At 45.3% G+C, this 27,253-nt stretch overlaps 2 protein-coding genes across 2 annotated transcripts in view; both read right to left on the bottom strand.

Annotated features, from left to right (window-relative positions):
• Positions 1 to 5,584: 5,584 nt before the first annotated feature.
• LOC138960925 (cadherin-1-like) lies at positions 5,585 to 7,086 on the bottom strand. Its single transcript, XM_070332560.1, has one exon. It carries the CDS (start codon positions 6,920 to 6,922, stop codon positions 5,639 to 5,641), a length of 1,284 nt encoding a protein of 427 aa, XP_070188661.1. The 5' UTR covers positions 6,923 to 7,086; the 3' UTR covers positions 5,585 to 5,638.
• Positions 7,087 to 9,046: 1,960 nt separating this feature from the next.
• Positions 9,047 to 27,253, bottom strand: part of LOC138962246 (small subunit processome component 20 homolog) — a 74,413-nt gene continuing 56,206 nt past the window's right edge. Inside the window, exons 53-64 of the mRNA XM_070333990.1 lie at positions 26,827 to 26,937; positions 26,165 to 26,314; positions 25,373 to 25,492; positions 24,330 to 24,392; positions 23,862 to 23,996; positions 23,392 to 23,503; positions 22,817 to 22,941; positions 22,156 to 22,227; positions 21,549 to 21,695; positions 14,109 to 14,229; positions 10,998 to 11,143; positions 9,047 to 9,759 (exon numbers count right to left, since the gene is read on the bottom strand). Coding sequence (XP_070190091.1) covers positions 9,628 to 9,759; positions 10,998 to 11,143; positions 14,109 to 14,229; positions 21,549 to 21,695; positions 22,156 to 22,227; positions 22,817 to 22,941; positions 23,392 to 23,503; positions 23,862 to 23,996; positions 24,330 to 24,392; positions 25,373 to 25,492; positions 26,165 to 26,314; positions 26,827 to 26,937 — 1,434 coding nt within the window. The 3' untranslated portion in view covers positions 9,047 to 9,627. The remainder of the gene's footprint in view (positions 9,760 to 10,997; positions 11,144 to 14,108; positions 14,230 to 21,548; positions 21,696 to 22,155; positions 22,228 to 22,816; positions 22,942 to 23,391; positions 23,504 to 23,861; positions 23,997 to 24,329; positions 24,393 to 25,372; positions 25,493 to 26,164; positions 26,315 to 26,826; positions 26,938 to 27,253) is intronic.

The following is a 27,253-nucleotide window of genomic DNA, read 5'->3' as shown; positions in this document are numbered from 1 at the left end:
GACGGTCGCTGCTTACCTCAACAAACAGGGCGGTTCCCGATCTCGACTGTTGTCCAGCCGAGCATGCGAGATTCTTTCTTGGTGCGCCCGCCATCAGATCCTGATCTCGGCTCGCTATCTGCCCGGCTGCCTGAACGTTCTGGCCGACGCCCTCAGCCGGTCCTCCCAGATCCTCCACACGGAGTGGACCATCACCCATCAGGCGCTCCTCCGTCTTTGGGCGCAAGTAGAGCGTCCCATGGTCGACCTCTTTGCCACGAGATTTTCACGTCGCCTCCCGATCTTTGTGTCTCCGTTTCCGGACCCGGAAGCGTGGAAGATCGACGCAATGACAATCAGTTGGACAGGGCTAGAGGCTTACGCCTTCCCTCCCACTCCACTCATCAGAAGGGTTCTGCGAAAATCCGACTTAGAGCGGCCTCGTCTCCTCGTGGCACCGCGCTGGCCCAGTCAGCATTGGTTCCCGGACCTCCTGCGGCTCGCCAGCGGCCCGCCAATCCCGCTCGGCCTCCGGCGAGGGGAGCTTCTACAGCCCAGGACGGGGATTCTGCACGATCGCCCCGAGTTCCTGGATCTTCACGCCTGGAGATTGTTCGGAGATCACTGAGGCGCTCAGGCGCCTCAGATCTTACTTTGGACTTAGTCCAGAAGGCTCACAGGCGTTCCACCTCCTCTGTTTATTCGTCGCACTGGCTGGCTTGGACTCGATGGTGTGCGGTTAACAATGTTGTCCCGGTCGCCCCGCGATCAATGCAGGTCGCAAACCACCTGGCATGGCTCTCCGCTCAGGGACGTGCCGCGTCCACTTTGCGCGTTCGCCGCTCAGCCATCTCTGTTACTCTTAAGCAACTCGGACGCTCCATCTCCCTCGGGGGAGTCATCGCGAGTGTGCTAAAGGGCGCGGCCCTCAGTTCTGCAACGGAGAGAACTTCTGTCCCGGCTTGGGACGTTCTTCTAGTACTCGAATTCCTTCGTTCTAGTGCTTTTGAACCTTTACAAGACGCTAGTCTCTCTGACCTTACGCGCAAAACTCTCATGCTCATACTGCTCGCTTCCGCGCGGAGGGGCAGTGAGATCCACGGCCTCTCAGGCCTAGACCGTGATATCACTTTTGAAAGAGACGGCTCGGTTTCACTGCGTTTCCGTCCCGATTTTCTCGCCAAGAATCAAAAACCTGACCAACTTTCACCGATCATTTCCATTCGGCCTCTCCGGGACATTTTAGCCCCCGGCGATCCGGATCTTTCTAACAGTCCGGTACGCGCGCTTAAGGCTTACTTGTTGCACACCGCTCCGATCCGAGCATCCGCTCAGAAGTTGCTGTTTATTTCGATTAACACAGCCCGAAATAAAGACATTGCAAAAACCACGCTTACCAGATGGTCTTCCACGCTTATAAGGCATGCTCGAGCGTGGCAACTTCCTTAGCTGTCCTCAAGTCTGGAAGGATGCCAGACGTCCTCAAAGCTGCATACTGGACGTCGCAAGACGTCTTCCTCAGCTACTACCTCCGGGACATTGCCAGCACTCGCCCGGACGGTACCAACTGCCTCCCAGCAATGGTTGCCGCAGGCCAGATACTTCCAAGAGAATAATGTGAGTATCTCACCGCCTTTATGTGCAATCTGCCATTTATGTGAGTTGAGGTAAGAATATGTTATTGAATCGAAAATTTCAAAACTAAATTTTCATTTAATTGATATACTTACTCAACTCACATCGTTTCTTCTTCTTCTCTCCGTTGGGACCGGGTTTATTTGATAAACGTAAGTGGTCCCGCGTTGATGTCACTTGTCGATTCCGGATGCGGTGTGTGCCTCTTGGAATCGGGATGACAATTTAAAAAAACCAGCACTGAGAAAGGGCAGGAACTGGATAGGTTGGGAGGCGTTTAAAACTATGTACAGGGGTTGAGGGATTAGGGGTTGCCCACTGGCGGCTGCAGGGGGCTGCTACCGCGGAGACGTGAGCGGAACGACTCGAGGCTTGGGGCTGATGTTGTCGTCGTGGGAAGATGGTTCCAGTTGGAGATAGTCCGTGGGAAAAAGTTGTTGCATATGGCTTTATGGAAGTCCTGTTGCTGCCTCAGCCCATCTCCTCTTGTTCTTGCGTCGGAGCTATGAAGATAGTTCTTTTCGTCTATGCCGACCATCTTGTGCTTGATTTTGTACAGCATCATGAGGCGATTGTTTTCTCGTCTATTTTCCAGAGTTTCCCATCCTAGGTTGTTCAGCATGTTGGTAACTACGCCAGGCGTTTTTTCAAAGTAGTTGTTATGGGCGTATCTGGCTGCTCTTCTCTGGACCATTTCTATTGCCTGCTTGTCATTTTCCTGATGTGGGTCCCACACTGTTGACGCGTATTCGAGAGTGGGACGAACCATGGTTGTGTAGGTAGCTGACTTCACCTTCGTCGTGCATTCTTTAAAATTTCTTCTAAGAAATCCCACGGTTCTGTTTCCTTTGGCGGTCACGTTCTTGATGTGAGTGGTCCAAGATAGGTTTTCGGTGATTGTGACTCCTAAATATTTGCTCTCCTTGGTAGTTTCGAGAGTCTGTCCATGTAGGTGGTAGGTGGACAATATCGGCGGCTTATTCTTGCTGGGAAGTATGCGGATGATGTTGCATTTGCTCGGGTTAAACTCCATTTGCCATTTCTGTTCCCAATTTTGGAGTGCGTTCAGATCTTCTTGAAGGAGGAGTGGATCTTGCTGCTTTGTTACTTTTTTTTATACAGCAGGCTATCGTCCGCAAAGAGCTTTAGCTTTGAATGTTTAACTGCCTCGGGCATGTCGTTTATGTAGATCAGGAATAGGAGGGGGCCTAGGACTGTACCTTGGGGCACCCCTGACGTCACTGGTCCAGCCGATGAATGAACACCTTCAAGTACTACTTGTTGCGTTCTTCCTGTCAGGAACGAACATATCCATTTAAGTGTGTTGTTCCTCACTCCGTAGTGGTCGAGCTTGTGAAACAGTCGCTGGTGTGGAACCTTATCAAACGCCTTGCTGAAGTCGAGCAGGATTGCGTCGACTTGGTCCTCTGAAGCCAGGTTCTTCGCGATGTCGTGCACAGTCTCGATGAGTTGAGTCTCACATGACCGGAATTTCCTGAACCCATGTTGTGCTTCTGTCAGGATCTTATGGGTGTCAAGGTGATTCATGATGTTACTGTGGATGATGTGTTCGAGAAGTTTGCACGTGATGGACGTAAGTGACACAGGCCTGTAGTTAGCTGCCTGGTGACGGTCTCCCTTTTTAAAGATTGGCACCACCAATGCATCCTTCCAATCCTGCGGCACAGCGCCCTCGTCAAGTGACCTCTGGAACATTTTGGTAAGTAGGGGCGTGAGTTCCTCAGCTCCAGTTTTCAGAATGAAGGCTGGGATTGCGTCGGGTCCTGTGGCTTTGTTAGTACGCAGATTCAAGAGTAGCTTCCGGACGCCTGCTTCGGATACTTTGATGCTATCCAAGGCGGGATGTTTGCTCGTGCCTTTGTTTGGGATGCTCGATAGGTCTTCCGTTGTAAACACAGACTGGAATTGGGATTGAAGTATCTCCGCCTTTATACCCTCCCATCCATCCCCGCTAACATTATATGTGTTACAGGTGTGTGTTTCCGTGGGGGCATGACGGCCGGTAGTAGGGCCGCGCATGCGCGGGTTACCGGTAGGGGAGGTGACTCCCGTCCTTGACTACGGACTTTGTTTTCTTTGGGAGTTACTTCCCCCCTTACCACTACCAGGGTCGAGTACTACTTCAATATCTTAGCAATGAACTGAAGTTAATGCCATTTATGTGAGTTGAGTAAGTATATTAATTAAATGAAAATTTAGTTTTGAAATTTTCGATTTTACTCTAATAGTTTTTTTAATTGTGTAAAATAAATAAATAAAAAATTTTTTTTTTTAAATCCAAGTGACCCGGGTTCGATTCCCGGAATGGGCGGTCTATTATTTATTTATTTTTTTTTTAAATTCTTGTTTACTATTGTTTATTATGAACGTTTTAATGTTTTATTTTACTCTAATAATTTTTTTAATTGTGTAAAATAAATAAAAAAAATATTTTAAATCCACGTGCACAAAACAAAAACTTTCATACTGGGGGAGCGAGCCAGTCTGAAGAGTACTCGGGTCCAGCGCCAGCGTTTTTTATATTTGGCAGAATGGCATGAAGCTGCGCCGGTTCGCATCAGCAGTAGTCCAATATTGCACCAGTGTCCAATGTTGGTTCCACTCCCTGTGGCCACTGACCTGAACAGACTCAGCAGGCATGAAAATTCTCCGTATTTTCCGTATTTTTGAAATAAATAAAGCGTATTTTTTTTATTTTCCGTATTTTTTTTATTTTTTTATTTTTTTTATATTTTTTTTCCCCTAGTCATAGTTATAGTAAAATAGTTTTGGGGCCATGTTTGAATCCAATTTTAAGGCTCATGATCAGATAGCCCCAGATTGCACCAAATTGCACCCTTGAAAAAAAAATTCCGGGGGAGCATGCCCCCGGACACCCCTAGAAGTCTTGGCGCTTTGCGCCTGCGAAACTTGGCGCTACGCGCCTGGGAAACTTGGCGCTACGCGCCTTCGAATTTTGTTTTCAGTATTTTTTTTTTTCAGTTTTCATGCCTGCTCAGGCAATGTCTTCCTCGCTCCCCTGACCCTTTGTACAGTATTGGCGTTAACCGGTAATTACCGGTACTTTACCGGTTGAAATGAGGAAATACCGGGGGAAAATTGGCTACCGGTATGAACTACCGGTTGATTTTTAGAACTACCGGGGTTTTTTTCACACATGAACATGACCCCACTGTGACCCGGCCCAAATTTGACGAGGGTCGACCAAACTGGGATCACGTCGGGAGATTATCATACCCTAGAAGTGTGTGAATTTTCAAAGTTCTAGCTACAAAAACATCCGAGATAACCTCTCAAAGTTTAGTTTTTTTGTCTACGGACCGGACCGGTGTAACACGAGAAAATTACTCCCACGAGATTTTTACTCCGGAGTAAACATTTCGTACGAACATTTTACTCCCCCATAACAGGAGAAAATTACTCCCCACGACAGGTGTGTTCGGAGTAAACATTTCGAATGAAAATGTTACTCCCCTGACGAATAAATAACGAATAAATAACTCCACTCAACACGAGCAATTTACTGCCCACGCCAGGTGTACGCAACTTTTACTCCCTTGTCCCCTGTTAGTCCTGGTGGTGGAAGGGGTGCAGGGAGGGGTAGCGCGACATTCGTTTGCGCCAGATCACATATTGGCATTATCCCTTTCGTACCTTGGGGAGTTCTTTTCTCGTACGAAAGGTGTACTTGGAGTAGGGCAGGACAATTAACCTGAATTCACTAATATCCCCTTACAACATTCTGCGGCCTTTGCTCACAGAACTATGGATTTAAATACTTCAGATGCCTTTCGTCACAGAACCCTGAATTTAAAACTGTCAACTGTATTTTGTCAAAGAACACCATCTTGAACACAAGGCCAGTACTGTAACTGTACAGTACTGTCAGTTACAGTACTGGCCTTGTGTTCAAGATGAAAGAACACTAGAATTAACACATTCAGCTGTCTTTTGTCAAAGAACGTTAGACTTAAAACAATCAGATGGCTTTGGTCAAACTGTGTCAGTCGCTGGGAGAGTTGGCCGACGCAGAGGACTGCGAGGCTTTGTCTGTCGTGTCCTCAACCGATCTCTCTGCGCCGGACGACTTCTCGCGATCGCCTGAGCTTAACTCTGCTTTCACGTCTGAAGGCTTCCTTTTCTTCTTCCTGCAAAAGAGCACAAAAAGCACGCAACACGCCAGCACAAGGAATAGCAAACCAAAAAGGCTGCCTAACACGATCCATGTTAACGTCATCTTGTTGGACGTTGGCGGCTCGATCTCTGGCGGCTCGATCTCTGGCTTGGCAGTTTGCTTGACCTCTGGCTTTGCGGTTTGTGCTGCGCCCCCCTCCTGTACACACACCACGAGGCCAGCTGTGGAGCTTCTGTGGGATGGAGAGACCTCCGTTGCCTGGACGATCAGCACGAGTTTTGCAGGAGCACCGTAGGCGCCGCCGAGGGCTTTCGTAATCGTGAGTTTTCCCGTGCTATTTTCCATCGTTAAGTATTGTTCGAAAGGAGGCTGGTTGGGCCCAGACTTCAGGCTGTATTCTATACCATATGCTAGAGTGTCACCGTCCCTGGCAGCAATGTCGTGTGGCTCGATGTTGTTCACTGTCCCTACACAGCTGGGGCTGACTGATGCCGTGTAATTGGCCTCACATGGTGGCGCTTCATTGTCGGGACATTTGAGGGAGAAGACGGGTGGAAGATCGTCCGCATCTGTGATAGTAATGATCAGAGTGTCATTGCTACGTCTGTTCCTGCTGTCCCCAATTCTCACCGTCAACTGAACGACCTGTTTACCTTCAGCTGACAGACTTTCAAAGTCCAGGGGACTCTTTACGCTGATGTTTCCATATCGACCTTCCATGGAGAACAACGAGGTATTAGTCACCAGGTCGAAGCTGCGGATGAATTCCCCAACGTCCTTGTCTGAGGCGTAGTCGTACAGTGATATCACTGCCGTGCCCACTTTTGTGTTCTCTGTCACGTTAATACGCAGTGGAGAAGTGTTGAAACCTGGTTCGAATTCACCAACGGCGCTCAATAGCAGGTCGAAGGGGTCTCGCCTACCACCCGAACAAACTAACTCGTATTTCACGGTTAAGCCTGTGAAGCCGAACTGGTCTCGCAAATACTCCAAGTCCATAACTTTTCCCAGGGTAACGTTACACGTCTGGTTCTGTCCTGAACACTGGTTGGGTGTTGGGGTCCCTTCAAATCGTAAAGCAGCGAGAAAAAACGTTCTCAAGCCAGCTGATGAAGTGTTTGATATAAGTTTGATCGTCCATGTGCTTTGCATAGTTAGATGAAAGGAAAACAATCTCTTCCCCGCATCTTCAGTTTCACGCACTGATTGGGTTCGGGGAATGATAATAGGTACACTTGAAGAACCAGTACATTCTAATTGGGCACATGTTGATTTTGGTTCTTGCAGAAGAACCAGAACTGAAAGACCAAAAACAAATCTCATGGCCATCCGTTTTGGGTGAAAGGGTCAAGGTAGGAGGTACGTGTTCATGAAGCTGGTGTTCTGTTGCCTTGAATAATTAGTTACCAACTTCCGTACTTGCCCTGTTAGCAGACGTATCAATTTTTTTTTCTTCATTGGCTAAAACACCCACAGCTTTTACGTATACATGTATAAAAACTACCGATTTTTTAATTTTTCGCGGTGGCTCTGTATCAGGTTTTGTTAAGCACATAAAACTATACATGGATGCCAAATTTGGTGTTTGTCACATGAAATGATTGATTTTGCAACATAGGAGCCCCACTACTAGTTCGTCGACCCATAGGCATAGGTCTTTGTCAAAGACTTTGAAGTAGACAGACAGACAAACACTTATGAATCTCAAGACCATATGGCTCGCCGCTTGCAAAATGCCAGTGAGGTAATTAATGATCAATAACGAAATAACGTAAATAAGTGCATTATCTGTTTCATAAGTGTTTGTCTGTCTGTCTACTTCAAAGGCCTTTGGGTCGACGTAAGCTTCCTAGCAAATGTGACGTTTATGTTTTGTAAATATAAAATTTTATATTTAGATTTAGATTTAGTTGTTTAGATTTAGATTCGTAAACCCGACTGGATCTATTTGTCGTGCACCGTTTTTTGTTTCATGTAGTTTCATACCATTTTCTCAGTTAGGTACACTTTCGTTCTTCGTCTTTTTCATCTTTCTCTCTTTCTTTTTCTTCCTCAGCTTTTAATTTGTTCTTTGTTTTTCCATCATGCCATCCACACTTGCTTCCCGAGTCTATTCTAGTATGACTCATTGCTTTTCGTTTCTCAGACCAGTACCTATCTTGTACCAACTTGCCACTTCTTATGGCAGGACGACAATTGGCAAAACAACTACTTCCAGTCATCTCACTTTTCTGAGAGACTGTCAGCGAGCTAAACTTATCCCCAAGGGGTTTCGTTTGACTCACTCTCCCGCTGATCGCTCAGACTCGTTACTGCTGAATGACACTAACCGCTGCCTCGCAGCTGCCAGTCAACACCTTATCTCTGCTCAGATCAAAGCGCTTGATCGTAAATTACGTGGTCTTACGGTCAAACTATGCACCCTTCAGCGACAACTAGTCACTGTCTTTCCTCCTCCCACTGTTCATGTTGTGAAACAGATTGTTCACACGCACAACCAGATGACTTTCAACAACTGCAAAAACACTAAGACTAAAAAACTGTGTGCACTCAAAGACACTACACCTGCCTCTGCCCAACAGCCTTCATCCCCCCATTCATCGTCTGCGTCTGTCCACTCTGCTAACGTGGATCCCAACCCGCGCGTAGTTTGTATCCCAGATACACTTACTTTATCAGAGGATGAACGCTCAGTCCTGTCCAAAGGACTCAAGTTTGTTCCTTTAACCAAAACCACAAGCAAGTACAAAACACTCCTTGACTGTTGAGCGTTTTTTCCGTACTCTCAGATGGATGGCTGTGTTAGGTTCAGTCCCTAGACCTCCTACATCACAGGACATCTTCATTCAACTCTTCCAACCAGGCAGCCGCAACCTTCCACCATGTGGTAAGTCTGCCCATGTTGAACTGTACATTTCACAATGTCAGGCAGACATCAAAGCTCTTAAACCCAAACCCATCACTCAGAATTGTAGTAACTGTGTATCAACACGCTGGAATGCATGCGTTAGATGGACGTTACAGAAAGCGACTGAAGCTAACAGTCTGAGCGGATATATCCGTACCTGGTCAGATAGAGCCATATATATGAGTGGGTACGGATATATCCGTACCTGGGAGACAATGAGTTAAACAACCAAACAGCTACAAAGTTTATCCATTTAATTTCCATCAAAATATACCAATGCATCTTGGCAAGCAATCATTCAGTCTCATTCCCTCTCACTGTTCTCTCTCTCTCTCTCTCACACACACACACACTAAAGTCACCAAACAGCTTCTTCACCATTTTAATTTTCAACAAAACATGCCAATGCATATAACAGCCAGAACGCAGTAGGAAAAAAATAATACTTTAACCCTTATCCATTCTATTATAATAGCATAAACAAAAAGTCAACTTTATGCATTTCACTAAGTCCTCAATGATCGTACACTGGTAACACAAACATTATTGAAAGTGGTCCAATTTGCATGTTAACACAATCGGTAATATGGACGACTTACAATTCTGACAACTTCAACTGCACAAACTTACCAATGAAGTTAGTAGCTTAAAAGGGGCAAGTGCCAGTATGTGTTGGAACATGATCAAACAAGTGTGCCGTCCCTTCCACACATGGCATGCACAGTGCCATTCACACCAATTTATTGGCAGGCACACACACACACACTCACACACACACACACACACACACAAACACTAGCACATTCATCATTCGCAGACACCTACTTACACAGTCATACTCCACTGAGCATTCATATACATTTTAACACCTTTAAACTCTTATTATTCCATAACACATACAGACACCGTTATTCATCCCCTTTCATACTTGGCGACAAAGTAGTTCCTTTCAGTTTTTGTGTTCATACACTGAGAGCTTGGTCTTCTTTGTCCTTCTGAGTCTATCTTCATGCACAATCTTTTTACGATTCTTGTTCTTCTTAATCCTCTTTGCTGCTGATACCTCTGGGTTGTTGACAGACTGAAAAAAATAGATGAGAAATATAAATTGTGAGTTTAAAGGCACAGTGCGCCTCCCGTAAACCATCACAGATACTGTCAGGCTTTTACACACAGTACAAACACCCTTCCATTTGAACGCTCACCAAACGCGAACATCCTAGGTGCGCTACGTAAAGAGCGAGCAATTTTCAAACAATTAATTTTGCGGATTGTGTCAGAGACAATCGGACCGTGGTGCATTTTGGCGCTAGACCTAACTTTTAAAATCTAAATAATAAATTGACAGCTTCTTACAAAAACATTCTTAAATCATAAAAGAATTCTTTTTTCATCAAGACAAGATCAGTGCAATTCAAAGTTTTGAAAGTTTGAAAAAAGAAACGCCCGGAAGCAGGGTCACGCAAGGTCGTGGTTCTCGTAGCAGACGACGGTTTATGTCTATCGCCAGTTCCTCTGAACAGTCAAAAGCCATCGCGAGAGTTCTTGTGAACCACAGCCGTTTGTTTCGTGCATAGTCAGAGGTACATAATAAGGTGCTATTGCAGATAAGCTCACAGCGAGTCGCATTCAAATTACTAACTGACGACTGCATTGTGAAAAAGGGAAACTGGATCACACGGGTTCACGATGGCTCAGGGGTAAGATAAACCACGCAAAAATAAATTCTTTGAAAATTGCTCGCTCTTTACGGAGGGCACCTAGGATGTTCTCAAGCAGCGAGTGTTTAAATGAAAGGGTGTTTGTACTGTGTGTAAAAGCCTGACAGTATCTGTGATGATTTACAGGAGGCTCACTGTGCCTTTAACCGATTCTCTCTCTAGTGTGAACAAACATTTCTTGCACCTAACTCAAACTCTCCTACTGCAATGAAAGATCTCTTGTATGCAAGAATGAACAAAAACTCAACTCTTTTGTTGTGAAATAAGAGCAGAAACACATTCTGTGGAGCTTCAGACTTCTCTGTAATCTGACAATGATCACTAAATAACGTTACATTAGTTATTCACACTGGTTTCCACTTCCAGTACATGTTTACTTTAAAAGCGATAGAAATAGACATGATCAAGGCTGTATAGTAGAGTATGGCTTCACCAATGACACAGACAAAAAAAAGCATTCCAACAACACTGTCGAGGAGCATAAATACACCACTTTCAAAACTGATTACAAACAAAAATTGAGTTAAAACAAACAAACCAAGCAAATAATCTCAAAGACCTGTACAAGTTGCATACACAGCCTATACGCAATACTTACAGCGACGGCTCTCTTTTGCTTGCGCTTCTCTTTCTTGTCCAGTCGAGCTTTCTGAGCGGAGGCGTACACCGAGGAGAAGGCCTCCACTCCACACTTCTTCTTCAGCCAGTCCATCACTTCCTGGGCCAGCTGCTTCAGTGCCTCGTCTGGAACAGTCAAATTGAAATGTGTTGTTGAACACATCCTCGCTTAACACTAGCGGGTCCACTTGGTACAGAAAAGGTGACACTGATTTTGTGGATCATGCAAGGATCATATCAACTTTCTATGTTTTGCGCGTCTTAAAACACACATGGATCTCACAATACCCACAACATTCAAACTGTGTAGTGTAAGAATAAAAAAACAAGAAAGGCAGGTTGTTGGAACGTTTGTTATTGACAAAACAATACATTCACAAATATATCGACCCAACGGTCTTTTAAGTGCACAGACAAACAATAACAAAAACTTATCTGGCTGAATTTTTTGACAAACATAAAAAAAATTCTGATTTTGATAACAAACATTCCAACAACCTACCTTTCTTGTTTTTTTTATTCTGAATTTTGGAACGTTGGCAGTCTCTTTGTTTTTGGATTTGTGAAGTGTAAGGAATATGTAGGCTAAGTATGTGTGCTGAACACTCCCAAGGCCACTTGATACAGAGAAGGAAGTCATCCACAGAGGAAGATTACGTGTACAACGTGTTTTCAATCACCCAACAATATAGGCAGCCGTGCTCCATCTTCAGAGAATATATCCAATAGTCATTTTAAAGTTAATGAGGCTCAGACAGCTATCCGTTTGAATAAATGCTAAGTTTCATTGAATTTCATGCAAGGAGTCAAAAACTGCAAGCCTGGTTCTCTATCAGGCTAACATCAGGTCCCGCACATGAACTAATTACATCAAAAGCCTACACGGCAAGAGGGAGAATTCTGAGGGTACTTTACGTCAAGACATTTTGTTAGATTAGGTAAAACAAGAAGAGCAAACGCTCGATCGAGTCACTTTCGCAGTTCTGAATATTATATGAGGCATCAGATGGACAGGAAGAAATTGCTATTCACAACACAATGAGTCACGTTCACATAAAATTTGAGCCCGGTCACTTTTATAGTTTCCGAGAAAAGCCCAACGTTAAGTTGTGTGTTGCCGAACAGAAAAGGCTAGTTATCTCCCTTGTTTTTCTGATAACGTTCGTAAAAGGCTACAGATGTAAATACTTTGATGTAAAGAATAATCCTACAAAGTTTCAATCACATCCGATGAACTTTGTCAAAGATATAAAATGTCTAATTTTTCCTTTGACGCTGACCTGTGACCTTGAAAAAGGTCAAAGGTCAACGAAACCATCGTTAAAGTGTAGAGGTCATTGGAGGTCACGACTAAACAAAATATGAGCCCGATCGCTTTGATAGTTTCCGAGAAAAGTCCAACGTTAAGGTGGTGTCTACGGATGGCCGGCCGGCCGGACGGCCGGCCGGACAGACTAACACTGACCGATTACATAGAGTCACTTTTTCTCAAGTGACTCAAAAAAAATGGAAAAGACGGAATGTGGGTCCATTTCGGCATACCTCACACGGCCTTGAGCCCCGAAACGTGATCACAGGAAATGTTAGTTACCGTTTCGTTTGGCTGGCAACACTGTGAGATAGTTGTGTAAAGCTTTTGACTGTTTATACCGTAATCTGTGACAAAAATACAAATCTTTGCTTCAGCAATGTTGTGACCTGCACTGCATCTTTAAGGGACAATTTTTGATGAATGTACAGACCTGCTAGTGCCTTATCCCCCTTCGTGTGTACACGCAAGCACAAGACCAAGTGCGCACGGTAAAGATCCCGTAATCCATGTCAGAGTTGGGTGGGTTATAGAAACCCGAACATACCAAGCATGCATCCCCCGAAATCGGCGTATAGCTGCCCAAATGGCGGGGTAAAAACGGTCATATACTTTTAAGCTGTGGGTGTTTTAGCCAATGAAGAAAAAAAAATTGATACGTCTGCTAACAAGCAAGTACGGAAGTTGGTAACTAATTATTCAAGGCAACAGAACACCAGCTTCATGAACACATACCTCCTACCTTGACCCTTTCACCCAAAATGGGAGCGATGTAATTGTAAAAGGTAATTGTAAGGTGCAAAAACCAAAAAAAATTATTTCCCCACAATAAATGGCTGTGGACATCTAGAATTTTAAACAGAAGCCTGGCCTGCAGTAGGAAAGATCATCAGCCGCGAGAAGAACCCTCAGCGTGCACAGGCACTCTTCACCAGCGTGGCGGGATCAAAGTGGGCGTGGCCTGATGCGCTCGACTACTAAAATAACAAGGTAAAACTCTGTCGTTCTAGACGGAACGGAAATGCTGTGGTGCCGACTCTGCAGACGACAGTAAAATTGCGCATGCTTCCTGTGCATGTGACCCTGTGACCAAGCATAATTCAAACGTTTTCAGCGTTCGTCAGTCGATCTGTCTGTTCACCGTCAATTTTGCCTTGATTCGTTTCGCAACTTCTTCATGATGGGATGCAACCAAAAAATTTAGCTGATTGTCTTGGTGTGCTTTTAAGGGGAAGTAAGTCATTTGTAACTTCCATTCCGTCTAGAGAGGATTTTCAACGTCAAAACTCTGCCGATTTGCAGAATATTAGCAGTAGTAACGTCTAGTTGGTATAAATCTGTTCATGTCCGATAGTTCAATGTATGTTTGACGCTACCATAGCCGAAGTTTACCTTTGCCAATTCTTCTTCTGTCTTCTGCGTTCGTGGGCTGAAACTCCCACGTACACTCGTGTTTTTTGCACGAGTGGAATTTTACGTGTATGACCGTTTTTTACCCCGTCATTTAGGCAGCCATACGCCGTTTTCGGAGGAAGCATGCTGGGTATTTTCGTGTTTCTATAACCCACCGAACTCTGACATGGATTACAGGATCTTTTTCGTGCGCACTTGGTCTTGTGCTTGCGTGTACACACGGGGGTGTTCGGACACCGAGGAGAGTCTGCACACAAAGTTGGCTCTGAGAAATAAATCTCTCGCCGAACGTGGGGACGAACTCACGCTGACAGCGGCCAACTGGATACAAATCCAGCGCGCTACCGACTGAGCTACATCCCCGCCTACCTTTGCCAATGTCTTCTGCTTCTCGCTGGAGGGCAGGCAGCACTGTGGGGAGGAAGGAGGTCACAGCGCCCGCCTCAAACTGCTGACTCACTGCCGCTACCCACTTGAACACATGGTTACGCTGAAACAATGCACCAAGCATTAGTTATCACTTGAACGACATGGTTCCGCTGAAACAATGCACCAAGCATTAGTTATCACTTGAACGACATGGTTCCGCTGAAACAATGCACCAAGCATTAGTTCTCACTTTATCATTGTAAATGTAAATATTTTTGCCATTTCGACAAAGATTCTAATCCTAAGCTATGCTTTGAAATGTCATCAGAAAAACATAAATACATGTACCTAAGAAAAGTGAAAAACTGAAGATACCTTCCTTCCCGTGAAAAGCACCTTGCAAAAGCACCCCACGTTCAGGCTTTCTTTTTTACCTGCTATAAGAGCGTCCTTCCACCTGGACACACTCAAAGTCTACCACCAGGCTGTTTTCTGTGCAGAGCAACATTTTTTGTATATAGAGAATACTACATGGCTTGCTGTGTCGTACCAGATTTACACGAGTTTTTTTTTTTTAATATTGAACTGCGAGCGAAAGCGAGCTGTTCACTATTTGAAAAAGCAGCGAGTGTAAATCTGGTACGACACAGCAAGCCATGTAGTATTCTGTTTATCCTACATACTGTACTTACGTGTATTTTACTGAAAATGTCCTACAGTCGAGGCAGCTAAACTGAAGACGCTTGTTTTGGAACCTCGATCTCTTCTAAAGCCTCGTGAAATCTATTACGTCAAAGTAAAGAAACGTCACTCTGAAAGTGTGGCGTGACGTGTTAGTTCTAAAAATTCATCGAGGGTAATTAGCAAGCGCAATTTTTTTTTCTATAATGACGTTTTGTCTCGGTGACTTTGGTATCATAAGCAGTGGAAGAACAGGTCCCTGCCAGACTTGCTTGACATGACCTCATTTACATGATATACACCCGTGTGATTTGAACGATTATTATCTCACGAGTGTCTCTCTCACGTATGTAGGATAAAAATAATTTCATAACTGACACCCATGTCAATCTGTGAAATGATTCCAGGAACACTTTTCCATTCCAGATCAGCAGACAGATTGCTGATGTTTGGTATCTGTCCAAGTGGAAGGATGCTCTCACCCCAAGACAGATCTGTGGTGGTGTAGGCTTACATGGTAGTTTACATGGGAAGGAAGGTATTCTGGGACAATGCGACCGGAAGTTCCCAGCAATGGGATAATAAAGAAATCGAAAATTTTATAAGTAAATTTTGATTTGATTAATATACTTACCCGACTCACATTTAGCATTAACTTCAGATTAATAGCTTGGACACTGAACTACGCTTCACCCCTAAGGGGGAAGAAACCCCTTAAAAAAGAACGGCCTTGACTCAACCCAAGTTAACCAGAGTCAAGGTCATACCGCTCTCGCGACCTATCACGCGAGACCCAACCGCCGCCATGTTAGAAACGTCACTCCTACTGAAATGATCTGTTCTTTTTTATGGAAACCCCAAGCGGGGTAGGCGGGAGGGTATTAACGATGTGAGTCGGGTAAGTATATTAATCAAATCAAAATTTACTTATAAAATTTTCGATTAAATTACATATCTTAACCCGACTCACATTTAGCAGATTGCTAATGTAGGTGGCGGGTACTTACTCTATGATCTTGGAAGAACCTGTCCTGCGGCTACCACAGCCGGTAAGGAGTTGGTTCCATCTTGCCGCGTACTTGCAATGTCGCGCAAGTAAAAATTTATGAAGACGTCTTCAGACGCCCAATACGCAGCGTCAAGTACTTCAGAAAGCCTTCCTGACTGTAGTACGGCCAAAGACGAGGCCCAGGCTCTCGCCTCATGAGTACGTGCAGACGACATGGGGAGAACGGACTGCCCCCCCCCCCCCTTTTCCTTTCTGCCACCATTCATATGCTTGTTTTATGAGTGTGGCGATCCACCTAGCCAAAGTCACCCGTGACAGGTCTCTGTTCCGAGCAGTATTGAGTGAGATAAACAGAAGTCTCTGTTCTTTAGCTCTTAACGGAGCAGTCCTAGACAAATAGCTGCTAAGTGTTCGCACTGGACAATTTGTCATGTCAGGGTCGCCTGGTGCTAGTATAGTGGACAAAGACGGAATCCTGATAACGGGAGCAGGATGGTGAGGCTTTTGATTTTTTGCTAAGAAATCAGGTCTAAAACGAAGGGAGATAGAGCCGTCACTCTCAACAGAGATGTCTTTTGGAAGGCCTGAGAGCGCGTGTACTTCGCTGCTCCGTCTAGCTGTAGCCAGTAAAGTGAGCAGAAGAGCTTTACGCGTAAGATTATGGAGACTTGCCAAATGTAAAGGTTCAAAATCCGAAGATCTCAAGAAGTTCAAAACTAGAAACAGATCCCAGGCTGGGACTGGAGTCTTTGTCTTAACAAAATCCAATGCAGCGCCCCTTAACACGCTTGCAATAACTCCACCCAGGGAAATAGTGCGACCTAATTGCTTTAAGGTGGACGAAATCGCTGATCTCCTGACCTTAAGAGATGATGGGGACTTGCCTTGGGAGGCCAACCAAGACAAATGATTTGCTACCTGCATTGACCGAGGAGATGTAGCTTCGACCCCATTATCTGCGCACCATGCTACCCATGCAGACCAGTGTGAGGTGTAAACCGAGCTAGTAGACTGCCTGTGAGCCTTTTGAACCAGATCCAAAGTCCCTTCAGAAGCACCTGAGCGACGCAAAGATTTTCTCAAAGTCTCCACGCGTGAAGGCGCAGAGCCTGCGGATTCTCGTGAAGAACGCCCGTGCGTGGTTGTAGCAGATCTCCCCTCTCTAGGTTTAGCGGAATGGGAGGACCTACTGTGAGACGAAGCAGGTCCGGAAACCAATGTTGGCTTGTCCACATTGGAGCCACCAGAATGAGGGACGGGCGTTCCATCTCGACCTTTCTGAGTACCCTGCCCAGCAGTTGAAACGGAGGGAAGGCGTACGCCGTGAGATCCGACCAGTTGATCTCCAGAGCGTTTGTCTTCCAAGCTTCCGGATCGGGAAACGGGGAGACAAATACTGGCAGTCTCCGGGAAAACCTCGTAGCGAACAGATCGACTACAGGCTTTTCGACCTGAACCCACAATCTCTGAAGTGCATGGTGGGTGATCGTCCACTCCGTGTGCAACACACTGGACGAACGGCTGAGAGCATCGGCTAAAACATTGAGCCGACCCGGTAGGAACTTCGCCGACAGAGTGATCTGATGTTGAGCACACCACCGCAGGATCTGACAAGTTCTGACTGAGAGTGTTTGCGACCGTGAACCGCCCTGCTTGTTCACATAGGCCGCTACCGTGGTGTTGTCGGTATGTAGCCGAACATGCTTTCCGACAACGGCAGGGAAGAAGCTCCGAAGCCCCAAAAAGACTGCCTCCAACTCCAACACATTGATGTGAGACCGGGCTTGACTCTCTGGCCAAGTCCCCGAGGCCGTGAGCTGTGCAAGATGAGCACCCCAGCCCACCCGAGACGCATCTGTGAACATGTCGACCTCCGGAGGAGGAAGCACAATCGGAACTCCCAGAAACAAGCCTGCCTGTAACCACTGATTTGTGGTGTGTCGAATCCAGCTGTGTATCTGAACAGAGACATCCCAGCCCTGGTAAGCCGGATTCCACTCTGAGTTGAGTGCAGCCTGAAACGGCCTTTTGCATACTCTCCCCAGCGGAATAAGAGTGGCCATAGATTCCATCTGTCCTAAGGCGGACGCCAAGACCCTGACCTTGGCCTGTTTCTGAGACCTGAGAGACCTGAGTAGGTCTTGAAGCTTGTTGACTCTTCTCAGTGAGGGACGAACTGACCATGCCACCGTATCGAAGGTCATCCCTAGATACGTGAAGTTTTGTGACGGTATCAGCTCTGATTTGCTCTGGTTGATCTGAAAACCTAGATCGTTTGCCTGATCCAACACTGCCTGCGTGTGAAGACCGCAAGACTGCTGGTTCTGATTTAGTACGAGCCAATCGTCTAAATATGCACGCAGACGAATGCCTTTTTGTCTGACCAGAGAACAAAGTTGTCGTGTCACCATTGTGAAGACCCAAGGGGCCAGAGACAAGCCGAAGGGGAGAGCCCTGAACTGATAAATGTCTGTTGCCCACCGAAATCTGAGCCACTTTCGATCTGACGGATGCATGAGTATATGAAAATACGCATCCGTCAGATCTATTGATGTTGCCCAATCCCCCGGTCTGAGTGCCTCCCGAACAGAAAAGGGAGTCTCCATGGTAAACTGAATCTCCTGGAGGAATTTGTTCAATGGGGACAGGTCTAAGACTGGACGCCACCCTCCCGAGCTCTTTGGGACTACAAATATCCTCCCGTAAAAACCCGGGGAGTTGTGGTCTGAAACAACTTCCACTGCTTGCTTTTGAAGAAGAGCAGCGATTTCCAACTGAATTGTGGCCTTTGCCTCTGGTTTTGTCGGAAATTTGAACGCAGGAGGTGTTCTGGTTAGAGGCGCTTTCTCCTCTTTCCAGAGCAGCCTGAACCCCGAACGTACTATCCCCACGATCCACTGACTGTTTACATGCTGTAACCAGTAGGGAAGGGCCCGGGAGGGGCCGCCCGCCACCAAAAGGGTGGGGGCTGCGGGGATGAGTAGCTCGGGGCCTCGTCATTGGGGGTTAGGTTTTCGACCCGACCCCCTAGCATTGCCGAAAGACGGCTTCTTCTTGGGGTAAGGCGCGCCCCTGCCTCTACCCCTAAAAGAGGACTGTGAATGCTGAGAGCCGCGTCCTCGATTAGCAGAAGTGAAAGAAGCTTTAGGAGGACCCTGTTGTTTAGCCTGAGGCTTAGCGAAACCGTGTTGGGCAAGCTTTGCGATCGCTAAGTCCTTAGCGTTTTGTGTTTGTTTGTCAAGCGCGTCAAGTGAAGGTTGACCAAGCAAAGAACCCTCTGTGAAAGGGGAGACCTTGAGCAAGTCCAAAGTAGACTTATCTTGAATTCTGGAGCCAGACAAGAAAGCGTCCCTGCGTGTGTAAACCGCATGAGCGTACAACCGTGCCGCGACTGTCATTTGTTCGGCTGAAACCTTCGCCAAAGAGGCCAGGAGTATGGGCACGTCTTTCACGCTAGCGTCGTTTCGAAATTCGAAAGGATCCAACGACACCGCGATCGACCGAGAAAGAGATCTAAGAAGTGTCTCTGAAAGAGAAGCAAGTTCCAACGAGTATCTTCCCGTCTCCTCCAAACCAATCAAAGCGCCTTCAGAGTAAGCACAAGTTTTGTCAAAACGATAGACATCCTCTCTGAGATTAGCCAACTCCGGAGTGACCGGAAGCGGTGCACTCGGCAAAGCGTAAGTCTCGATAAGGCTGTGGTGGCGACGGGAGAGAGCAAACTTGCGTGCATGAAAAGAAGTGCTCGACATCCGTAACTGGCCTGAGGCAAGCCATGGCTGAGCAGAATCAGGCGCCTGACCGTGTGCCGCCAGTAAAGGCACAGTATCCACAGGCAAGCTATTCTCAGAACCCGAAGTTCTAGCCAGCACCTTGGAAAGTTCGTAGGCAACAGAAGGAGACTCGCTAAAACGATATCCCTGAACTTCCGTTAAGGCAGGGCGGAAATCACCGACCGCTGAGGGTGGTGGTGCCGCAGAGCTTGTCATAGCTGTCACCCCTTCAGCGAAGTACTTAGCAGACACCTGAGCTGCAGTAACCATAGCTGGTTTAAGTTTGAGTGACAACTTGACATCAACTTCCTCCTCAGAAAGTGAGTGAGAATCGTCGACCTCCGAATCTGCTGTGGCTGTACCGTGAAAGTCACTGTGACTAGCTGCGTCACTAAAACGATCCACCACAGGCGAGGCTGATTGCAAAACGGAAGGACCGTGCAAAGCCTGCCCGAAAGCAGCTTCCTGCCCAGAGGGAGGAAGTTGAGACTTGTATACATTCACCGGAGACATACCAGTCTGCCTGTGAGTACAACTGTCTCGTTGTCCGGTGTCGACCCCCCGTGAGTTCCGCTTACTAAGAGCGATAGCCTCCGGGAGAGTCGAACTTTCACTCCCCAGCCTCGGCGGGGGAGCTACTAGTTCCGGCCCAACTTGTTGTCCGGTGTTGACCCCCCATGAGTTCCGCCTCTTATAAAGAGCGATAGCCTCCGGGAAAGTCAAACTTTCACCCCCCAGCCGCGGCGGGGGGGCTACTAGTTCCGGCCCAACTTGAACACTTTCACCAGAGAACCTGGCTACCGGTGAACTTGACAAACCTGAAGAGCGTGAAACCGCCCCTTGAATGAAGCAATCACCCTGCTCTGCGTGCACGTCGGCCGACGTGATAGTGCATGACGGCGGAGCCTTAGGTAAGCCAGCGAAGCCACTCCGCCCACCCCCGCTGGGAGCGAGTGTAACTCTTTACGAGTAGCATGCAAATCGGCTGCAAACTGCTGTTGTTGTGCAAACATGTTATTCATATTGACAGAAAACTTCTCAAAAAGGGAGGAAAAATCATCTTTAGTCTTGTCTTTACCACTACGTCTCTTCTTGGCTGAAGGAGCCTTACTTTTAGTTTTAGCTTCTTTCAGTACGGGCATGACTGGGCTATCGGGGTCCGAAATATTAACGGACATGGTAGTTTGAGAAACTGGGTCATGAACTGAGACGGTAGTAACTTTGCCTGTCTCTTTATGTGCGTCCTTACTAGGCGAACACTCAGCAGCCATTTGCCTAGTCTGAGGCTTCTTTCTCTCTTTGTCAGCCATAGCTGACGAAAACAAACAGTCTAAGAAACGTAAACACGAAACAGACTGCAAGACGGAGAAAGACACAAACGAACAGGAGCCGAACAAATTAGAAAGAGCTCACCCAATCTTGCTTAGGCAGGGACCTGTAGAACGGGGTGAAAATACTGCTTGAAAAACAGTAGTAGGCTGAAAGCCTGTAGCGTAGCTGTGAAAACACGTCCGAGCTGATCGGAGGCTGAAGTAGGAGTGACGTTTCTAACATGGCGGCGGTTGGGTCTCGCGTGATAGGTCGCGAGAGCGGTATGACCTTGACTCTGGTTAACTTGGGTTGAGTCAAGGCCGTTCTTTTTTAAGGGGTTTCTTCCCCCTTAGGGGTGAAGCGTAGTTCAGTGTCCAAGCTATTAATCTGAAGTTAATGCTAAATGTGAGTCGGGTTAAGATATGTAATTTAATGAAATGTAAATGAAATGAAATCCTTCACCATAAGCATTGATGACCCTATCACATTTTATCTTCTCTACACATGTACATTGCCTGATGCAAGACGCACACCACAAAGATTTCTTTCTCCTGTAGGTTCTTGGTGCTTTGTAAGACCAGATGGTCACACACACACACACACACACACACAAGAAACAAACATAACAGCAGCATAAGGATAGCATCAACTCAAACTTTTACCTACCTTGAGCGTAACCTGAGGAGTGTTGATCTTCTCATAGTTTGCCTCTTTCATCAGTCTGCGTGTCAGCCACAGCACTGTGATGGCGTTCTTGTCCTCTGTGTCAGACGTGTGGTAGGCCTTCGCAATGAACACCATGTTCTTTGTAATCTGAAAATGCGTTCAGAACACTTGTCACAACTGTTTTTAGATTTTAGGCAGATTTGCGAATAACTTTTAAAAAAGACAATCATTAAAGAAGTGAAAACCAAAGCAAATCACACAGATATGGCAAGTCTTAAAAGAAGTGGGGAACAAAGACAAACACAGTATGGAGGCCTTCATTTACAACTTACTCCAAGTGGGAGCTAGCCCAACTCAACAAGATCACCACAGTGTGAAAGAAAAAGATAAAGGGATAATAAAAGAGAGAGTGAGGATACAGGGCAACTTTTCTACTCAGTTTGATTTTTCTTTTTCTTAGTAAGAGTAACAGTGTTCATGTGTCAGAGAATATTTCCAGTTATATTTGTCCACTAACAGGATGTCAGCCCATCCCTACAACAGCAGCACAGAAATTATAAAACAACTGAAAGGATTTTAAATCAAATAAGAAAACTGCAAAGCATACCTCAAAGGCCAACTTTTCATCCAACAAAGGAGACTGGAGCTGTGTGCAGAAACTGTAAACCAATTCCCTGGCCTGCAAAAAATGTGAAAGACAAACGTCATCTAGCAATCCCATAACCATGAAGACATGCAGATACCAAAATAAAGTACATCTGTACGTACACACAAGCATGCTCTGCAAGAAGTTTGATTGGCCTCCTGTACAAACCCCAACCCTAGAAAAAATCACCCCCAAAGCAGAACAAAAAAAAAGACCTTTTCTGTACACATGTACTGAAATAAATTCCAATGTTGGCACACTGACGACCCCCCCCCCCCCCAAAAAAAGGAAAAAAAAAAAGAATGCCAGACAGTAAGAGGCAAACAGAAAAATTACAGTATACTAACAGGTGACCTTTGCCATAATGCTAAGCATGCCAAGGATTTCGTTTGACTTTGGCAGTCTGCAAAATGCCAACATTTATTGGAAATTTGCCAACTCTCCTGTCATTTTGGCAGAATTGCTCATTTTTTGTAACTTCAGATGGAGGAAAAAGTGATGCCAAGAACTGCCTAAAACTTCTGAAACTTTCATGAACATTTCGGCAAACTTACTAAACAAAAAATCAATCCTAGCAATAGTCCTGCAAGGGATCAGCCACAACGCAGAAGAAAAAGCTGACCTTGTGAGTCGAGAGATACGAAGTGACATTGTCCTGGCCCACAGAGCTGAAGACCTGGGCCATGATCTGACAGGTCAGCAGACGCACCCAGCTGTGGTTGTCCAGCATGTGACTCTGCACATAGTCTGTTCACAAATCATAGCAGGTCATTATGGTCAATGAAAAGAAACATCAATAAAAAAAAAAAGACGATGACAATACAGAAATATGACCAGTTACCAAATATAACTGACAAAAAAATACAGTTTTTTGGTACATTTTGTCTTGCTTTGCTGTTGTTTTGTTGTTGTTTCTTTATTTGTTGTCCCCCCCCCCCCCCCCTCTTCCTGTTATTCCTTATCTGATTTATAATTCTGTCTGCAATTCCAAAATCTGCAATTATCTGTTCAGATGCAGTTGCTTCCAGCAAAAATGCAACACATATGAAAGAAAGTTGACATAGATCACAATTTTGCACAACTATGATACTTTTCCATTTTCTTTCAAATGAACATGCCTTTTTGTTGGATTGCACGAAAGGTTAATCATCCCCCTACTTTATAAATGACAACAAATATATTATATGTAGAACTAACCCAGTAGTTTGCTAACATCAGTCCATGCAGAGAGCCTGGTGATGTCAACAGCAAGCAGCACTTTCTTGATCAGCGTCATCATGTGAAACAAAAACTGGTCCTGTTCATGCTCCTGAAAAAATAGTCACAAAATGGAAACAATATGAAAATTGTTTACCGATTATTTGTTACTTATACAAATGAAGCTGCATGTTTCAATGGAAAGCTTCTGCGCGATCTTACCTTTGTTTTATAGTTATCAACTCTAGTGACATGGAACAGACGCCTTCAATAAAATTTAATAAGCTATCCCTGTCTACATTGATTGCACACTCTTATGAAAAGGGCAACAATTAATTATGACAGTAGAACAATCAAAATAGAATAATAACCCCCCCTCCCCCCCCCCCCCCCCCCCCCAAAGAAAATGAAATATGTTTAAAATAAAAAGTGTGTAGAATCTACCAACAAACAATGATCCAAGAACTTACAGAACTTTCAGCCTCAGAAGAGAGATCCTTTTCCAGAAGGAGCGGGAAGATGTCAGGTCTGTGTGTGGTGAACTTATGTGTTTCCACTTCTACAAACAATCCACACAGCTGCACCGCAACGCTCCACAGGGTCAGCTAAAATAAAACAATTAAAAGTTGTCTATGTTTCGTGCAATCACACTAATTTAGTCTTGCTGAACCAGATTTCTTAGATTGTTCGTGCATGCACACTCGCCATTTTTGCACACCACATGTTTAGAAAAATCATTCTGATAACTGGGTTTACGTCTCAAAACTAAATGGAACACTTGGCATTTTTGGCCCTAAAAATCTCTGCAACAATGTTATATTTTCAACAAATCCTGAATAATAGAAGTTTTTGGATTAGGAAAAACTCTGTGTAAATCATGTGCCAAAAAAAGTACTTCCCAGTTCACTGATGAATTAGGCATAAAAAATACAACAAACCTTGTTGTCTTCAATCCATTTGAGAACCAGAGAAAACAGCGTGTCTCTGCTTGTAATGTCAATCTGTTCAGACAGAAAAACCCAAATGTAATTGTGCAACTCAATTCTTTTCAATTATAGTATGCAAGCCATAAATCTGATAAACATGTAAAAGATATCTCATTCTACTGCTGAAAGAAACTGAAAGTAGTAGTGAAACGCCACAGAGGACATGAAAGATACTGATATACTCTCACATACCAGCAACACTTCGGAATCTCAGCTTCTTCTTCTTCTTCTTCTGCGTTCATGGGCTGAAACTCCCACGTTCACTCGTGTTATTTACACGAGTGGATTTTTACATGTATGACCGTTTTTACCCCGCCATTTAGGCAGCTATACGCCGCTTTCGGAGGAAGTATCTCAGCATCTTGCATTGTTTCTATTTTCAAATTCATCTAATTACATTCAAAAGAAAAATACTTAGGTCAGAAGAATACTTACGTCAGAAGAATACAACATTGGAACCTGTCTATAACGTCCACCCAAGGGGAGAGAATCAAAAGTGGTTGTTATAAGACAGGTGGTCGCTATGGTAAGGTAAAATGCATAGAAAAAAATGTTGGGGCTCCATTAGAGTGGTTGTTGGGGGCAGGTGGTTGTTGGGGGCAGGTGGTTGTTGGGGGCAGGTGGTTGTTGGGGGCAGGTGTTTGTTGGGGGCAGGTGGTTGTTGGGGGCAGGTGGTTGTTGGGGGCAGGTGGTTGTTGGGGGCAGGTGTTTGTTGGGGGCAGGTGGTTGTTGGGGGCAGGTGGTTGTTGGGGGCAGGTGGTTGTTGGGGGCAGGTGTTTGTTGGGGGCAGGTGGTTGTTGGGGGCAGGTGTTTGTTGGGGCAGGTGGTTGTTGGGGGCAGAGGGAAAGAAAGTAGGCAGACCCAGGCGGGATAAAGAAACAAAACAACCTTTCCCCTTTCCCGGGGAGTTTTGATGGTCTGAGATACCATTTCTCGACACACAAAAAAGCGGATAGAAAGAGAAAGACTAATCAAACACAAAAAACAGTGCTTACCCTTTCCAGGAGAGTTTTGATGGTTTGAGACGCCATTTCTCGACATGCAACCGACTCATCAGTGAACAAGGTGGTGGAAAGAGGCACAAAGAACAGCCCAGAATACTTCTGTAAGATCGTCTGAAGAAGAAAGCAAACACAGTTCAGTTGATTTTGTTCTTGAGGCCTTCGCTTAGAATGTCCCGTCAAGGGGTTTCGGGGGAGGTAAACTTACTGGGCGATGTACTGTTCCCCCTGCTTCGTTTCCTGCTGCTTGTGCTTCTTCCATCTCTTACTTATCAAATACCGCTGCCACCATGTTGTATTTGCGTGTTTATGGTACGTGATAGAGGATAGAATCAAAGGCACGTCTTGAGCGGAACGGTTTGTTTCTTAACTCCCGGAAGTGACGTCCGTGGTTCGTTAGTTGTCATGGGAGAGTTCTTTCCCTTGTATCGTCTGGCATGCATAATGATAATACCACAAAAGAGACAAATGCTATAAAACTATTAGTAAAGACATTACTTTCCTGCTTTCAACCAAGCACATATGAGTGCACACATATGTAAATATATACCAACACCCTTTATCTCTTTCTCATGAGTGTGCATGTACACATAGCCAAACAGACATATACACACACACACATGCACGCACACACATGACTACACACACACAAAACATCATCATTGACATAAACTCCCAGTGCAAATTCACACAAGGATACAAAAAAAGTGAAACAAAGGGCACAAGAATGTCCAGTCCATGCCACTGCCTTATAATCACATAACAAAAAGCAAAGCAAGGACAAACCTCATCAAAACTGGAGAAGACAGCTCGCAGCAGCTTGAGGGCAGACATCCTGCCGTCCTCGTGATCATACGTGAGTTGTCGGATGTAGAACTGGAAGTGTTTTTCCATCTTCTTCCCCAGGGGGTAGTCCTTCAAGTACTGCATCACAACCTGCATACACATGGAGAAAATGTTGAATCCGATTTAAGAAAAAAAAGAACAACAAGAAAGCAACAAAGAAACAGAAACATGCATCCTGCAAGCATTCCAAAGGTTATAAGTACAGACTAGATTTTCAAACAACCAGCATCTGGCAGATGAGATGTTACATTGAATCAGGAGCTGTGCGCTGGTACAGAACATGAATGCATGCAACATCTCGTAAACAAATAAACAGAAAAGACGGTCCCCCACAAGTGGTTACTTAATGCAGCGAGATTGGGAGGAGAGAGAGAGAGAGAGAGAGAGAGAGAGAGAGAGAGAGAGAGAACATGAAGCACGTTAAAAGCTTTAATAAACTGTTGCATACTTTACCATGTATACACACTCAACTGTGGTTGGACATGCATGGTTTGCAACAGGACATAATTATTCCTACACCAGTTTCACAGACTTTCTCAAAGAATTCCTAATTGTTTATGGAGCATGCAATTGATTTGTTGTGAAGAAAGGGACTGACTGACCTCTCTGCACTGGGCTCGCAGGTGATGGGCCTCTGCCGTAATTGACATGGTTTCAACACTGGTCAGCAGCTCGTGAAGTTCTGGAACATTCAGCTGCCGCTTCAAGATGGCCTGTCACATCAGAACACTTTATGAAATCACATGTGAGGCCATATCCTGCATGTTTTCACAATAGTTCTGCAAATGGCTGTGTAAGGCACCTCAGGAGAAACTGATCAAACTCATTGCACTAACATTATATGGATGCACTATCAACAAAGACATCAAATATTGGCAATTTTGCACTTTCCAGGTTTTATCATGGATAGCTTTTCTGCCAACATCTTGAAAGATCTCATCATACAAACTTGTACTATATACGATACCATCATAGAAGAATTATATCGTACATACAACATTTATACCTCAATTTCAGATAATGCTGCTC

Source organism: Littorina saxatilis, linkage group LG3 (genome assembly GCF_037325665.1).
Source record: "Littorina saxatilis isolate snail1 linkage group LG3, US_GU_Lsax_2.0, whole genome shotgun sequence".
NCBI lineage: Eukaryota > Metazoa > Mollusca > Gastropoda > Littorinimorpha > Littorinidae > Littorina > Littorina saxatilis.
The sequence above is the reverse complement of the archived record's forward strand: the minus strand, read 5'-3'. Positions and strand labels throughout refer to the sequence as shown.

Excerpts from the sequence above, each read along its gene's own strand:
- LOC138960925 (XM_070332560.1), bottom strand. The coding sequence starts at position 6,922 with ATGCAAAGCACATGGACGATCAAACTTATATCAAACACTTCATCAGCT.